This window comes from Plectropomus leopardus, chromosome 24 (genome assembly GCF_026936395.1).
Source record: "Plectropomus leopardus strain MGB_pleo_1.0 chromosome 24, ASM2693639v1, whole genome shotgun sequence".
In the NCBI taxonomy this organism is placed as follows: domain Eukaryota; kingdom Metazoa; phylum Chordata; class Actinopteri; order Perciformes; family Serranidae; genus Plectropomus; species Plectropomus leopardus.
Genome location: NC_142199.1, coordinates 8,608,666 through 8,623,384, shown reverse-complemented (window position 1 = coordinate 8,623,384; position 14,719 = coordinate 8,608,666). Strand labels below are relative to the sequence as shown.

General features: G+C 40.1%; 1 protein-coding gene across 6 annotated transcripts in view; it reads right to left on the bottom strand.

Annotated features, from left to right (window-relative positions):
* Nucleotides 1-86: 86 nt before the first annotated feature.
* spega (striated muscle enriched protein kinase a) overlaps nucleotides 87-14,719 on the bottom strand; it is an 88,381-nt gene continuing 73,748 nt past the window's right edge. For all 6 annotated transcript variants that reach the window (XM_042512895.2, XM_088074294.1, XM_088074295.1 and 3 more), the window contains 10 exons: nucleotides 11,778-14,484; nucleotides 10,455-10,622; nucleotides 9,114-9,236; nucleotides 6,917-7,081; nucleotides 5,830-6,457; nucleotides 4,624-4,863; nucleotides 3,520-3,743; nucleotides 3,317-3,392; nucleotides 2,423-2,572; nucleotides 87-1,631 (listed from right to left, as the gene is read on the bottom strand). In XM_042512895.2, coding sequence (XP_042368829.2) covers nucleotides 1,394-1,631; nucleotides 2,423-2,572; nucleotides 3,317-3,392; nucleotides 3,520-3,743; nucleotides 4,624-4,863; nucleotides 5,830-6,457; nucleotides 6,917-7,081; nucleotides 9,114-9,236; nucleotides 10,455-10,622; nucleotides 11,778-14,484 — 4,719 coding nt within the window. In that variant the 3' untranslated portion in view covers nucleotides 87-1,393. The remainder of the gene's footprint in view (nucleotides 1,632-2,422; nucleotides 2,573-3,316; nucleotides 3,393-3,519; nucleotides 3,744-4,623; nucleotides 4,864-5,829; nucleotides 6,458-6,916; nucleotides 7,082-9,113; nucleotides 9,237-10,454; nucleotides 10,623-11,777; nucleotides 14,485-14,719) is intronic.

The following is a 14,719-nucleotide window of genomic DNA, read 5'->3' as shown; positions in this document are numbered from 1 at the left end:
AGCACACTACTACATATCAGCTGGTTGGTTGTACAGTGCTGTCTTGTATAAATGCATTTTTTGGAAGCAACTGAAAACAAGTCAAGTTAATTTTCCCAATTGTATCAATAGTTTATTACATACTATCTCATAAAAACATCTTCAACTTTTTCCACATATAAACACCGCAAATTAGTACATTTACAAATCTTCAACCGTCCAAAGTCATACAAAAAGGAACACTGTGATAGAGCAATACACAAGACGTTCTATTATTACAAGGACTGCTGTATATGCTGTGTGTGTGTGTGTGTGTGCGTGTGCATGTAGAAATGTCTGCATGGGTGTAAGAATCTATATGCATCTGTGTAAAGTTGAAATATTGCAGTCAAATTTTTGCTTTGTTCAAATAATTCATCAATTGTGAATTAGTACCAATGGAGACACATTTACAAGATTTTGGATGTTAATCCGATTTAGGCACTGACTGGGAGATCATGATTGAAGCAACCTGACCGACCGATGGGTAATACTGAGAAACCACAGCAATTTACCAGTGTATGACTTTTCAGAGTAAAATGTTATCTACATCACGGACTGCTTTTCATAGTTTATTACAGTTTGAACCACAGAACAAGAAGTACCAAAAATTCCTAGCTCACCCTAAAATTTTTACCGTGTGAATCTTAACACCAATCACAAAGACACTCCTTATTTTTATGTTTAATTTTTTTGCCTCGATGCTAACCCAAAAAGTGAAACAAAAATGCCTTCGCGCGCGCACACACATGCAAATAAATTAACATGAAAAAAGTAAACGATTTCAATAAAAGAAAAAAAAGAATATTTTTGGTTTTGATTTTTAAAATGAAATGCAAAAAAAATAATAAAATAAAATAAAATTAGCAGCTTAAATCATGGTACATTCACATGAGTTGCTTACTACTAAGTTCAGTGACAAAAACAAGGTTGCGTAGTAGAAACGCTAATAATGTTCCAGGCTGATCGTGCAGAGTGGAGATGGAAATCTAAACCAAATATTAATGTGCAATTTCAGAATTCACAGAAATTGTGCAATCAATCAAAGAAAACCAAAGAACATCCCGTGTCCTTTCAGTGGATTAACAGCTTCAGAGCAGTTCATCAACCTCATGCACACGTAACGACTATCTGCTTCTTCTTCCCTTTGTGTTTTTGTTTCATCGCCTAGCATTGAATGTTAAAGTCTCCCAAAACAACACCTGGACTCCTGTCTTTTCTTTGGATATTTAAGCTATATCCAGCTGTCTGCCCGTCCCCTGTGCCGTAACCTGTGCCCGTTAGGCAGGCTGACGTTTTTTCATGCAGCGCTGGTTCACAGAGGTGTTTTGTGGCAGATCCAACTTATGTGTGGTGCTGCCTTTTCACCGTCATGTCACTTCGGGCTGGGAACATGCGGCGCAGTCCCGGGCACATGGGACTGGGGTGAGCTCTGGTAGGTGCGCAGCAGCACCTTGTGCTTGGTGGCGGCCTCTGTGCGGCGGCATTGTTGTTCCACCAGGAACTCTTTGAGTCGGCTGGAGGTGAAGGTGAGAGTCTGTCTCCTCAGCTTCATAAGGTAGGAGTCCTGCAGCCAGGCTTGTGTGAAGCAGTCTCGTGTAGTCGGACGCGCCCTGGAAATACACATAACATTACATTTTATATTTGCTATTACCGGATATTTGGGCTGGCATGATATCAGAATTTACATGGTCAAGAGACACCAACATAACAATATTATTGCCATGTCTGTAGAAAATATGGAGATGTTTATTATATTATGTTTATTGTGCATTTTGTCTTTTTTGGTGACCAAATTATTCTCAGAATACAAATGTAGGTAGATGGAGGGAAAGTCTGTAACAATAACCAAATGGAAATTATTTATTATTTATAAGTTCTGGATTATTTACACAATATTATCATGTATTTATTAGCAACATGATATCAATATTTCATTTTTAAATATCTAGGTTATCATTAATGTCGGCTTATAGCCGCACCCTCTCAGGAAGTGTAAAATCCAGTTGCAGGACTCGATTAGCATGTGTGTATATTTTATATTGTTATATGCAGTAGTTTAGTTTGGTATGTGAAGACTACAATATTTGGCCACTAGATGGTAGTGTAGGTCTTACAGTCTGTGACGTCACATTATGTGGTAGACAAAGATATTTAAAGTCACGATGGAGGGGTAATTACCACAAAGCAAATAAGCAGTAAAGGTAAATTGGATCACTTCAAATTCACATCACATCACACCACAAAGTCATCAACGATCATGATTCTGCAATAAATTATACAACACTGTTTGGACATTCATTCATTTCCTGGATATGCATAAAGAACACCTTTCTACCTATGCAAGTGACTGTAAAGAATGAATTTTACTGACAGTCACAACACCAGTTTTTGGGGCACTCACCAGGGGTAACTGCTCAACATCTTCTTGAGAAAGGCGGAGGCACTTTGGGACACATTTGGGTACAGTTTCGTCGGGTCAAACTTAGCCATCAGGATTTTGGATTCGATTTGTTGAGGGTCTTTATCTTCGAAGGGAAGTCGACCACTAAGCCTGGTTTTAAACACAGAACAAGAATTAGCGCTTCACTGTTGTATGCCTCTGCAAACCACTCAAGTTTCAGCTACAGTTTACATCTGTGTCTGTGAAAACATGGACGCTTCACATCCATCATCAAGACAAGATGGACACCCAAGATTAGTTTTTTGGATATAAAATAACATGGCTTCATCATTTTATCCTATTAGACACTTGCGTGAAAATGGTCATAATTACCATATGAGTTCTTGTGTTATGGTCAAAAACATGGCCATGACCTTTGACCACTAAATTCCGATCAGTTCATCCTTATGTCCTGGTCTGCCTCTGGTGTTTCCGCACTTATGGAAGCATTTCCTCAGTTTCTGCTTTTAATACATACTCCAGTTTTTTAGTGCTTTACTTAATCACAAAGTCTTGTTTTTATGAATGTTTATGTGTGTGTTTGTGTTTATAAGTTCATTGCTGTTTCTAATTGAATTAATGATTGATTAATGGTTGTAAAAAAAAAAAATCCTTCACGGTGTTCCTGAGATATCGCGTCTACAAGAATGGGACAGTCACACTGACCTTGACTCCTGACCTCCGAACACTAAAAACTAATCAGTTCAGTGATTAGTCCAAGAGGAAGTTTGTACCAAATTTAAAGATATTCCTTTGAGGAATTCATAAGATATCACATTCATGAGAAAGGGAAATATTATTTATGTGATGTCATGAAATATATTGAAGGAAATTCCAAAGGGACGTTTCACTTACATAATGTGGGCGACAACGCCAACAGTCCAAATATCCGCAGGAGGACCGACAACTTCACCTTTTACCATCTCAGGAGCTTGGAACACATTTGTGAAGATGATGAAAATTTAGAAACAGTCTTCTTTTTGCAGAAATAGTAGAAAGTTTGCTTTAAATTTTGGATTTAGGGACAATGTTATGTCAGTAGATGTTGTTGTCCTTACCCATGTACTCCAGAGTTCCTGCTCCTGAGTCCTGGCGTTTGAGGATGAGAGGGTTGAAGTGCTGAGCACTTCCAAAGTCCACAATCTTGACTGCGTTGAGGTTGGTCACCATGATGTTGTCAGGCTTGAGGTCCAGGTGGAGGACGCGGCGGTTGTGAAGGTATTCGACTCCCTGGAGGATCTGGACCAGGTAACCCACCACGTCATCCTCGGAGTAACGAAACCTGTCAAGAGGAGGAAAAAAAAAACATTTTCATTACGTCAAATCCTCTGACTGAAAATGTATGAGTACGACACTGTTGGCAACTTTCACTGAATAAATAAATGCTAAATAAAAAACAGCAATTTGATATATTCATGTACAAACACACAATAAATAAAAATAAACACAAAAATTAATTAGATGATATAATTTACAGTGATATGAATAAAAAATATCACGTGTGTCCAACTTTATCCCACCGTATAGTCAACATAATATATTGTTGAAAACCAAATTAATGTGTTTAAATTTCCCTAGGGAATTGCAGAACAGAATACAATATTCTGCTTTTTTTATTTTTTAAATGTTTTTTTTTTTTTATTTGCCTTAAATGTATACATTAAAAATATTTGATTTTTTTTTATTACTTCTTATACTCTGTTATTCTATTATATTATCTAATATTTTTTCTATTTTCTATTTTTTGTTATTTTGTTTGTTGTGGAGCCTCCCAGCAAAAAGTACTTCACACAATTATACTTGTATAACCCAAGTAACAAATCAATATCTTGAATCATGAATTCAGTCTGCCTTTATATTTGCAATTATTATCATACAAATAAATATAGATAAATAAAACATATCCACTTTAAATAATTAACAATCATAACATCAGTAAAGTATTACTGAACCACTGACTTAAAGCAGCTAAAGTAAAACTTGGTTTCACTATCAAAGGAAAAGTTGATCTAAAGGACAATCAGTCTTCATTTAAATTATTGTTGCTCAACCCACCGAGCAAACTGCCTCTAAGAAGATAAAGGTCTCCTCTCTGTCCCCTGCTGTGTACGTCTGTCTGAGTTTGTGTCTCTCAGTATGAGCTGACACGTCCACCCTCCTACCTGTCGATGAGGCTGAACAGCAGCTCTTTGCCCGTGCAGTACTCAGCCACCAGCACCAGGTAGCGCGGCGTGACGTAGGCTTCGTGCAGAGCCATGACCTTTTCGTTGTGCAGGGATTTCAGGATCTCGTACTCCTTCAGGACTTCCTGCTTGTTCTCCTGGTTGTAGGAGATTATCTTGGCCATGTAGATTTTGCCCGTCGTGTTCTCACGGCACTCTCGGATGACTCCAAAACGACCCCTGAAAAAAAAAAAGATCAATCTTATCAAGACGGTTCAATATGTTGTCTTTTTTTCTGCATCCAGTCTGTTTAGGTAATGTTTCTTTCTTAAACAACCATATCATTATGACATATATATCACTCTTGCTCTTTATCATCATGAAGGATATCAACAACCACCGAAGGTTTTATATGGTTGTTAGGAGGCAAATATTTTCAAACTGGAGCCCTAAAAAGCCTAAATTTTATACTGATATTTATCATAAGTTGAATTTAACCACTGCAAGACACAAAAAATATGAGCAAATGTCCCCAAAATAGTAGTTTCAGCATAGTGGAAATTTGAAAGTGCAATTAGACCATCAGGTCGTAAAGCAGTGCATAAAAAGCAGAATTAATTAACTTCAACAGCTCCTGGAGTCTGCTTTGTGCAGGCTTTATTGCAGGTTTTACAGACTGGCAACACTGGACGTGTTTAGTAAAATTCTCCTTTAGAGAACAAATGGTTCAAATCTAAAACAAAAAATAACCAGTTAAGAATTAACTAGTTAATGGGTCTCATGCAGAAAGTGATCTACAGACACATTTTCATAAATATACAAGTACTGCTTGTAGTCAAATGATTGACCGAAAAAAAAGTGGTTCCAGCTTCCTTAAATATAATGACTTGCTACTTTTTTTAATTGAGTAATTCTGATTATTTTTATTTATTAAATTAATTAAAAATGTTCTGCACTGAGTGTTTCTAATTTTAATACTTAGATAAAATGTCCTGATTTTACTTAGAATTATTTTCGTATGTTCTCCTCACATAAATAGAAAAGCATTTTAAAAGGACGTTGCTGCACGAGCCCCATCACCTACATAATATTGCAGTACAGGCCAAAAAAATAACCTATAATGATTATCTTACAAAAGCCTTAAACATGATGTTTCTAATTATTTTTAGCCACTATTTTTCACTGAAATATCAGTGTGTGTCTCACCTTGCTTTTTCATCCAGGAAAGTGTATGGTTTCTGTGGCACCCCCTGTCGTAGAGCCGTGGAGGGCGTAGTGCGTCCTGTTGGTGCGCTTCTGGTGGGGGTACTGGCCCCATCACCTATGGGGCTCAGGCTGGAGGCCTGGAGCACTTGTGGGGAGAAGGAGACAGCTGTCGGAGTCACCCGAGCAGTGACGGTGGTGGTGGGGACGTACGTGGGCACAGACGCCACTGTTGGTTTGGTTGGCGTTGATGGCGGGGTGACAAGAGGGGGTGGTGGTGACACTGGTGGGCTCTGAGTCATGGGCGACACAATGTTGATTGGACTCTGGGGTTTCGGGAGGACAAAAGGTGGAGGTGGTTTGACTGTGGGGGAGGAGGGAAGAGAGGAGGTTGATTTTGGGGCGTTCTCCGTGGTTGCGACCGTGCTGGAAGGCAGAGAGGGCAGAGGGGTGGGAGTGACCAAAGGTATAGATGCTGAGGGTGGAGGAGAGGTGGAGGTGATGGTGGAGGCAGTTATCCTGGGAGCGCTTTTCTGGACTGGTTTGAGAGAAGGCACGGTCACTGAGGAGGTGACAACAGGAGGAGCGGGAACTGTTTTTACAACGGCCACAGCAGGTGAGGCTCCTCCACCTGTGACAACAGAATAAATACATTCAAAAAACACACCAGTGTAAACTGTTATCTCTTTCCAGTACAGCACTTACATGCTGCATTATATTTAACTCTCTAAAAGCTGAGCAAATTAATTTCTTTAGAAAGCACTGGAAAAAAATGCAATGAGCAACTTGGCAAGGAATGTCCTGCAGACTGCAAGAAATCAGTAGATTCAGAAAATGTAATTATAACCATAATTACCATTATTATACAGTATATTGAAAAGTCATTTCCTTTTTTAACTATTCTTTTTTTCCAGGAATTTTTATTTTATTTATTTCATTTTTACTGATTTCTTGCTCATTTTTGGGTCATATCTTCTCATGTTGCTCATTGGCTTCTTATCATGTTTTTTTAACGAAATCAAACCAGTTTGGTTTGTTTTCAAAGAGTTAACTCTCTCAATAATTTACACTTTGCGTCCATACACACTACCTGTTGAGTCCAGGCTGACTGGACCGGAGCTGTTGCTGTGTGGTCCCTGTCCTGCCCTGTTCACACAGGCGACGCGGAACCGAAAGGCGCCGCCTGGTGGCAGGTCGGTCACGTTGTAGTAGCAGTCGACGACGCCAGTGGCGACCGTCAGCCAGTTCGGATCCCCTGCAGGACAGAGGGTCTGTATGATGATTTTGCTGTGATCTCCATGTAAAGAGCATTGAGCTATGCAACCACATTCTGGATATTTGTCAATATTTAAGTTTAAGCATCATCATGTTCTTACACGGCGACAGTCTATGAGGAGCCAATCAGACGCGAGGGACTGCACATCCTCATTTACATAAACTGAGCTACAATAATGGTATTACAAGGAGGGGAGTTTGTTTTTCACTGCAACAGTTACTGAAATAAATTACAATTGCAGTCAATTTGTGATATAATTATATACTTTTTCAGTAACTGTAACTGATTACAATTACACGTATTTTGTAATCTAATTACAATTTCAGTAATCATAACTGATTAATGCTGTATTTATTTTGTCATTATAATTTTTTCAGTAACTGAAACTAGTTACAATAACATTTACTTTGTAAATTGATCATGCATTTTTTATTTATCTCTAGCTGTAACTGATTAAAATAACATTTATTTTATAATATAAGGAAACATTATTTCTGTTACTTTAACAGATAACAATTATATATATATATTCTCCCTCACTGTAACTGATAAACATAAAAACATATTACATATATTTTAAAACTTAATCATATTGAACTGGTTACATTTAACCCCAGCTTTTTATTTCCCCCTTTTCTTACCTCATTTTTGTTATTTGTGTGTTTATAAAACATTTATCATTTATCAGAGCATATGTTTTGATATGTTGTTAGAATATTTAATGGTGAGATAAATGGTTACTTATGTACAGGAATTTTGTTTAATATATTGGATTTAGTGGCATCTAGTGGTGAAGTTGCAGAACTGAAATTCTCCCATGTCCCAAACGTGTAGGACAGAGAACACTGTGGCCGATGTGAAAATATGAATAATCCTATCTAGAGTGCGTGTTTGGTTTGTCCACACTGGGCTACTGTAGAACAACACGGCAGACTCCATAGGAAAGGACCTACTCCATATGTAGACGCAGATAGCTCATTCTAAGATAAGAACACAGCAATTCTTAGTTTCAGGTAATTTTAAATCAATAAAAACATAGTTATGAATGTTTTATTCAATTTCTACTAATATATCGCCCTAAATCCTACATAATGTACCTTTAAATGTATGCATATTGGATATAAATGTATTGTTTGTGATATTTTTAAGAGGATAAAGGTGATTCTTGAGAGAATAAAGGATCAAATAAGTCAAAGTTAAAGCTCCTTTCAGCTGAAAGTGGTGTGTTAGAAGTCCCATATTGAACACCAGATGGCGGTGTTGTCAAACTTATGGAAAATCTGGACATGCACAAAGAAAAATGTTATACAAAAACAAACATGTTAAAATGTTATACAAAAACAAACAAGTTAATGCTCAGTTTACCTGCTGAAAAATCACCTGTCACAGTGTGCAGGTACGCTGAAAGCTAAGTGAATTAAAATGTAAATGAGGTAGTGACGCATTATTCTGTAAGCACCTACATCAATGAAGGATAAATTTGGAATGAAACGACAAGCTGACAAATGCCTAACTGAAATCTATCAGACCAGAAACTTCTATAAATATTCACAAACTCCAAAATCTGCTACTCCAACTTAGTGTGACTTCATTTTCATCCACCACATTATGAGATAATGATGATTCATCGTGCATAATGACATAAAGCTGTGACAGCAGCACTGATACAGTCACTATTCCCTCGCGGCCTGACTCATTTTCTCTGTCGAAGTGGTGTCTTTGGATTTGGAAACTTATTTCCCCGAGCGCTCTCTGCAGACGGCACAAAGCCAAACATTGTTAAAGCTTTTTAAACATACTCCTCGGAGCTTGACACCTTGAGTTTAATTTCATTTTGCGTCATGTGACTAAAACACATAACACTGACAATAAAACCCAAAGGAAATGTCATTTTAAAACCATCAAATAACAGCACAGGATTTCACAACTTATTTGATATTTTTTGGATAAGCTGAATGCTGCTAAATGATGAATAAAAAAAGGCAGGGAGGGGATTTTACTACTCACTTACCTTCTGATTTTCTCTCCAGGGTGTAGCTGCATGGAGGCTTGGTGTCTGCTGGCTTCCAGAGCACCAGGGCGGTGTTGTTGTAAGTTTGCGGGACTTCAGGGGTCCCTGGCCGTTTTGGGACACCTTAAGAAGGGCAAGATTGAGAGGTGGAAATGGAGGAGAGCAAAAAAGAACAAATTAGTTGACATGGCATACAGACACACATTAAAACTAACAGCAGACTTTTTTTACTGCACATCCCGGAGGCCAGTTGTCAGTCAGTGCTCTTCTGACATTTGGTTAAATTGTTTGACTTCTTGTAGCTGGGGGGTGTCTGTTTAATCATCGTCACTCATGCTTGATTAATGTAGTTTTTTCACTTTTTTTTCCCCCAAACTCCAATGTTTGACTTTCATGGGAAAGACATATAAGGCCCTCTGTATTTAGAGCAGCATGTATAGAGCAGTCTGCATTATAATTCTGTTTAATCAGTCACTGATTCTGTATATTCATTTATGTTCACTGAGATTCAAGATACCACAGAAAAAGGTATTCATGAGCATTGCCCAGAATACAAAAACAATCCAGATGACGAGTTTGTTGTCACACCAAACCAAATTTGACACAAATAGTGTTCTTCCTTAATTCCAAAATGCATTTCCCATTTAGCCCGTGCGCCGGCAGGAACAATGGAGCCAATGCTTGAGGCGAGATAAGCTGTCTGAAGTATTTTTCACACTGCTGATAGATTACCAAGGGAAGACAAATAGCATCAGTGGTTGAGATTAAAAAAACTACAAGTCCAAAGCCATAACAAATAAAGTTCAAATGCAATCGATTGCATCTGACATCTGAGAAATATATTTCCCGCTGTCGCCTCAAAAGCCTCATTATTATTGTTGCGTCTGTGAGCAGCATTGGCAGAATCTGAGCACTGCTGTTCTCATTACACACTGTTTGTGCAAAGGCATGAATGGAGTCTTGATCTGCCACAGACAATTTTAAATCGCAGGAAGCATCATTTGTTCTTATTACATGATGAATAGAAGAAGAGCCAAAAATCCATTTAGTTAATTTACTGTAAAGTTAATCTCTTGGCATTAATATTCATTTCAACTGTATCAATATTCATACCATTCTTCCTGCAATTAAAACTGAATTATGTAAAATACATCACATCATGGTGATAATTAGTGTGTGTCCGTGAAAGGCAAAGGAGCAGCTGTGCCTCTGGCGAAATGACTCCCTCCATGTTGTAATTTGCAGCGTTAATGAATTATGTTTTCCAACTCCCATTTTCCCCATTCTATACAACAACAACATTATTTAAATCGCTTTTTGAATACTGAATGAGCTACTTACAAGCTATGGACAATGTGCAGGAGGTGGTTATGGTGGCAATGGGGTTGGTCGCCACACATTCGTAAACTCCAGCGTCTCTCCGGCTGGACTTCATGATACTGAGAAGCTGCCTGCCGTCTGGGTGGGACATCAGGTTGATTCTGTCATCCACCTCCAGCGGTTTTCGATCTGGAAGACATAAAAAATTTACAGTGTCTATTTGAACCAGGGTGAGAACAGTCAGCTAATGACACTCCTCCCTGCGACGCGTTATTATGGATCCCACTGCGGGCTGAGATTGGCTAGTATTGGTCACATTGATGCATTGAGATTGGAAGTGGTCAGGATTAGGGCAAGCAAATCAATAATCGCAGATATTCTAAGATTAAAATAGTAAATTTTATGAGAAAAAACTCACAACTATACTGCCAGAAAGTCAGGTGACCAAGAACAAGTGACAAAGTCAAAAAAAGTTGTAAGATGTGTTGGGTGACTGGGTCAAGCAAAAGAGCAAAGGACTTTCACACAGGAGTCCTGTGCAAGTTGGCATGTTATTTTTAGAGTAAGGACACATTTAAGCGCAACATTAGATACGTACATCGACATGGACGGAGCCTTTAGTCCATACTCTGTGTTAATTGTGACTGTAATTGTGGATATTTTTTGAAAGCTTACGGATATGGACGAAACTGAGCAGTACCACTGGAAATTGCGGGGACAGTGTAGTCCAAGTGAGATACGACAAAGGGGACGACAAAACATTTTTAAAAAGTGTAATAGAACAAATTAGTAAAAGAGTTCTCCGTCCACATGTCGCCATGTATTAAATGGCCTCACAGGCCACGCCTCATTTTATTTCCATGTATTTGTGGTTTGATTGCTTTTATTGTTTCTAATGTTCTATTTCTTTGTATTATTTTATATTGACATTATGCGTCCTGCATCTTGCATTATCTGTCCTCTGGTTTAAATTGTATCCTAACTCTATCCTAGTTTCTTCTCGCTTGTGTTTAGTAGGACTGTTTGGCTTTCTGTTGTTGTATCGCTGTTTATGTATCCCATTTCTGCTTTTCTTTGTAAAGTCAATGAGCCCTTAGTTGGCTTATGATTTTCAGTTTTTATGAAGCTGCTGAATGCACACTGTGTACATAAACTTAGCAGAATAATTACATAGACATATTAATATTATATTTGATGTTGCTAGGATGTCCAGGAAAACACCCATGTGTAACTCACATTATTGACTAAAGATATCTGGGTGCAAACAGTATCTGCAAAAACTTTAAGCAACTGAACGGCAGTTTCTTGGATGAAACCACAAAACATTTGGGCAAATTAAAATACCTTTTGTCCATGTGATTTCTGGATGCGGACTTCCAGCTGGAAGGCAGCTGAGAGTGACAGGTTCCCCCTCCAATAAGACGTGATCTTTCAGTTTGATGTGGAACACAGGGGCAAAATCTGAAGGAGAGCGGATGAACTGCTGGTTTACTGAGGAACCCTCGTCTTTGTGGACCATTGAAGGCAGATCAGATTGCGAGGGCATTTTGTCTTTCTTGCTCCTTGTCAAACCCCACCTGTCCCACCTCGATCGCCTGTCAGTCTCTGAGGCTTTTTCGGAATGGATGCTAGAAGTGGAATCCACTGATTCCTTGGATGCAGCAGCGCCGGTCTGTTTTGCGAGTTGATTCTCAGGGATGCCCATTCCTTTCAGTCCTCGCCCCTCCGATTGGGAATGACGATGGCGGGTAAACAAAGGTGTCCTTTTTCCCTCCTCACCTTCTTTTCTCTCTTCGGACTGACTGCGGATTTTCGAGGAAATTCCAGCCACTTTGTTCTCAAACTTATTTCGCATTGCCAAAACAGGGGAATCAGTGACTTTCTTCAAATCCTTTTGCAGCAGATCTTTCTGACTTCCCCCGGCATCTTTCCTCTCCTCTGACTGGGTCCGAATTTTGGCAGAGATTCCAGCCACTTTGGACTCAAACTTGCGCCTCATTGCAGAGACCGATGACTCTTCAGCTTTTCTTTGTTCTCTCTCTTCGAGCTGCCTCTGTGCACTGTTCAGCTCCTTTGTATCCAGGGACTTACTGCGACCAATAGCCCATGAAACCCTCTTGCTTACAGCTGTTTCCTGCACATCCTGATTCTTCTCCTCCTTTGATTTCTCACCCTTCTTATCAACGGATGTTGATCTCTTGGCCCTCAAGGAAAACCGCCCGATTAGGCCGAGGCCTGTTTCCTTATCGTCTCCCCTTAAATCTTGAACAGATTTGGATTTCTCCTGTAGTCCTTTTGATACAATTTCAAGAGGTGCCCCCCTCGGCCCTGGCCTGTAAATCTCTTCACCTCCGTCGCCTCCTTTTCGGGTTAGTACAGGTGATTTCTCCTCTGATTTGTTCCTGGTCAGTTTTCGAAGACCACGGGTCAAAGACGACTCCCGCTTCTTGAACCTGGCTTCAAAAACCTCCTCTGAGTCGATGTCTTTAATGTCGGTTCGGAGCACAGGCTGGCGGGGGGCGGCAGCAAGATCAGGGTTTGACGATGTGGAAACAGAACCAGGAGATCGATCAGCAGTTGCTACTTTTGCAAATACTGCGGGATGTTCAGGTAATGCAGGGATTTCTATAGAGTTTGTATCATTCCGTGTGGCTGTAGCAGCTGGGTGTTTGCTTTGGGCCTCGTCAGATGGTTGAGATGGCACTGCAACAGCTTGAACAACACTTGCATACGCAGGTGATGGTCTACTATTCTGCGTTCCATCTTGCTTTGTCTCCTGATCGTCTTTCTTCTCTTCGTCTTCATCATCCTCCTCTATTACAATTATAGGAGTAATTATAGAGGGTGATCTTGACTCAGACTCTACTTGATCTGTCTTTTCTAACTGGTTTTTGGTCCTTTTCTCTGTCATCCCACCCATGTTCCTCTCATTCATACTTTGCATATCTTCATGTTCTTTCACATTGTTCTGTTTTTGCTCTTGGTCCAAGCTTCCTGGGAGGATAAAGGAAGCCTTCTGTTTAGGTGAAGCAGACTCCAGAGTTATTTGTTCTGCGAGTGCGGACATTGAGGTTGCCTCCTGGAGCTTTTTCCCTTCTATGCTACCATTACCAAATGATGGGATCTCTAAGGGGGCTCCAAATCGCCGGTGTAGGGGCATTGGCTCAGAATCTCCTTGAGTGAAGGAGGCGCTTTTACGAAAAACTTTGGTCTTTGGTGTGTCCTCTCCAGCGCTCTCTGAAGACGCTGCTCTTGTGAGTGTCAGTTGCCCCGCTTTGGATCTCCTCAAATTCCGATCAAGAGACCCCGTCCGCCTCTCGTCTTCCATGCCGAGTGTTTCAAACAAGGGCCCTCGCAGGCCGCTCATCTTTTTGTCCACATTTCCTCCCCTGAGCAGCCGCTGTCTCATCAGCTCCAGTTTTAGGGCATAATCCTCCTGGCTTAACTTTGCCGCCCCCGGGCTTGGACTGCGATTGGGTAGCTCCATAGAAACAGCCTTTTTTAGGCTCTTGTTACTTGCTTCTGAGTCCTTGTTTGCATTTTCGTCTTCTGGGTCAATGTGGAGCAGTAGTGCTGAATCAGCAGAGCTGCCTCTCCTCATGGTTGCCCTCCTGGCTTTTGTTTGTGATTCCTCCGACTCCACACTCGATCCTTTTTTAAGGGGAGCTCGTTTTGTCTTTTCCATTTTCTCCTCATCTGGGGTTTCCTCTTCATCTTTCTCCCTTTTACTTGCCCCTCCTCTCGTACCTGCCACCTCCATGCTCTCCTTTGTCCTTGTCCCATTAGCAGGAGCACTGGTATACACAGTTACATCGTCGTCCCCCGGGATCTCATTAAGGGACACCCTGGAACCAGAAAACACCATGGACAGCGGCATAGGAATGAAGGGAAGCTCATCCACATCTGCATCTGAGTCAGAGGAAGAGGAGGGTGGTGGGGAGCCTTCTTTTAAATGGCGGGCCACAGCGATAGAGACGTGGTTGGACGAATCATTCAAGAGTTCTGGGATCGACCGCATCACCATTTTGGATTTGTAGCTGATGAGTGAACGCTGAAAAAAAAGACAATAGAGGAAAGTGTGAGGAAGTTTATATTAAATTTCCCTACATATTTACCATATGCTCTAGTCTGAGTCTGTAATAAACATTTCTGGATGAAATAGATAGTGTTTGTTGGTTTTGGTTGAACAAAAACTTCTCGAGTGAGAGAAAGCATTTTATCCAGCGACCTTTGGAGGTTTATCACTTTGAGACTTGAGCAAATTGGCTTGATTTCATTCAAAAAAC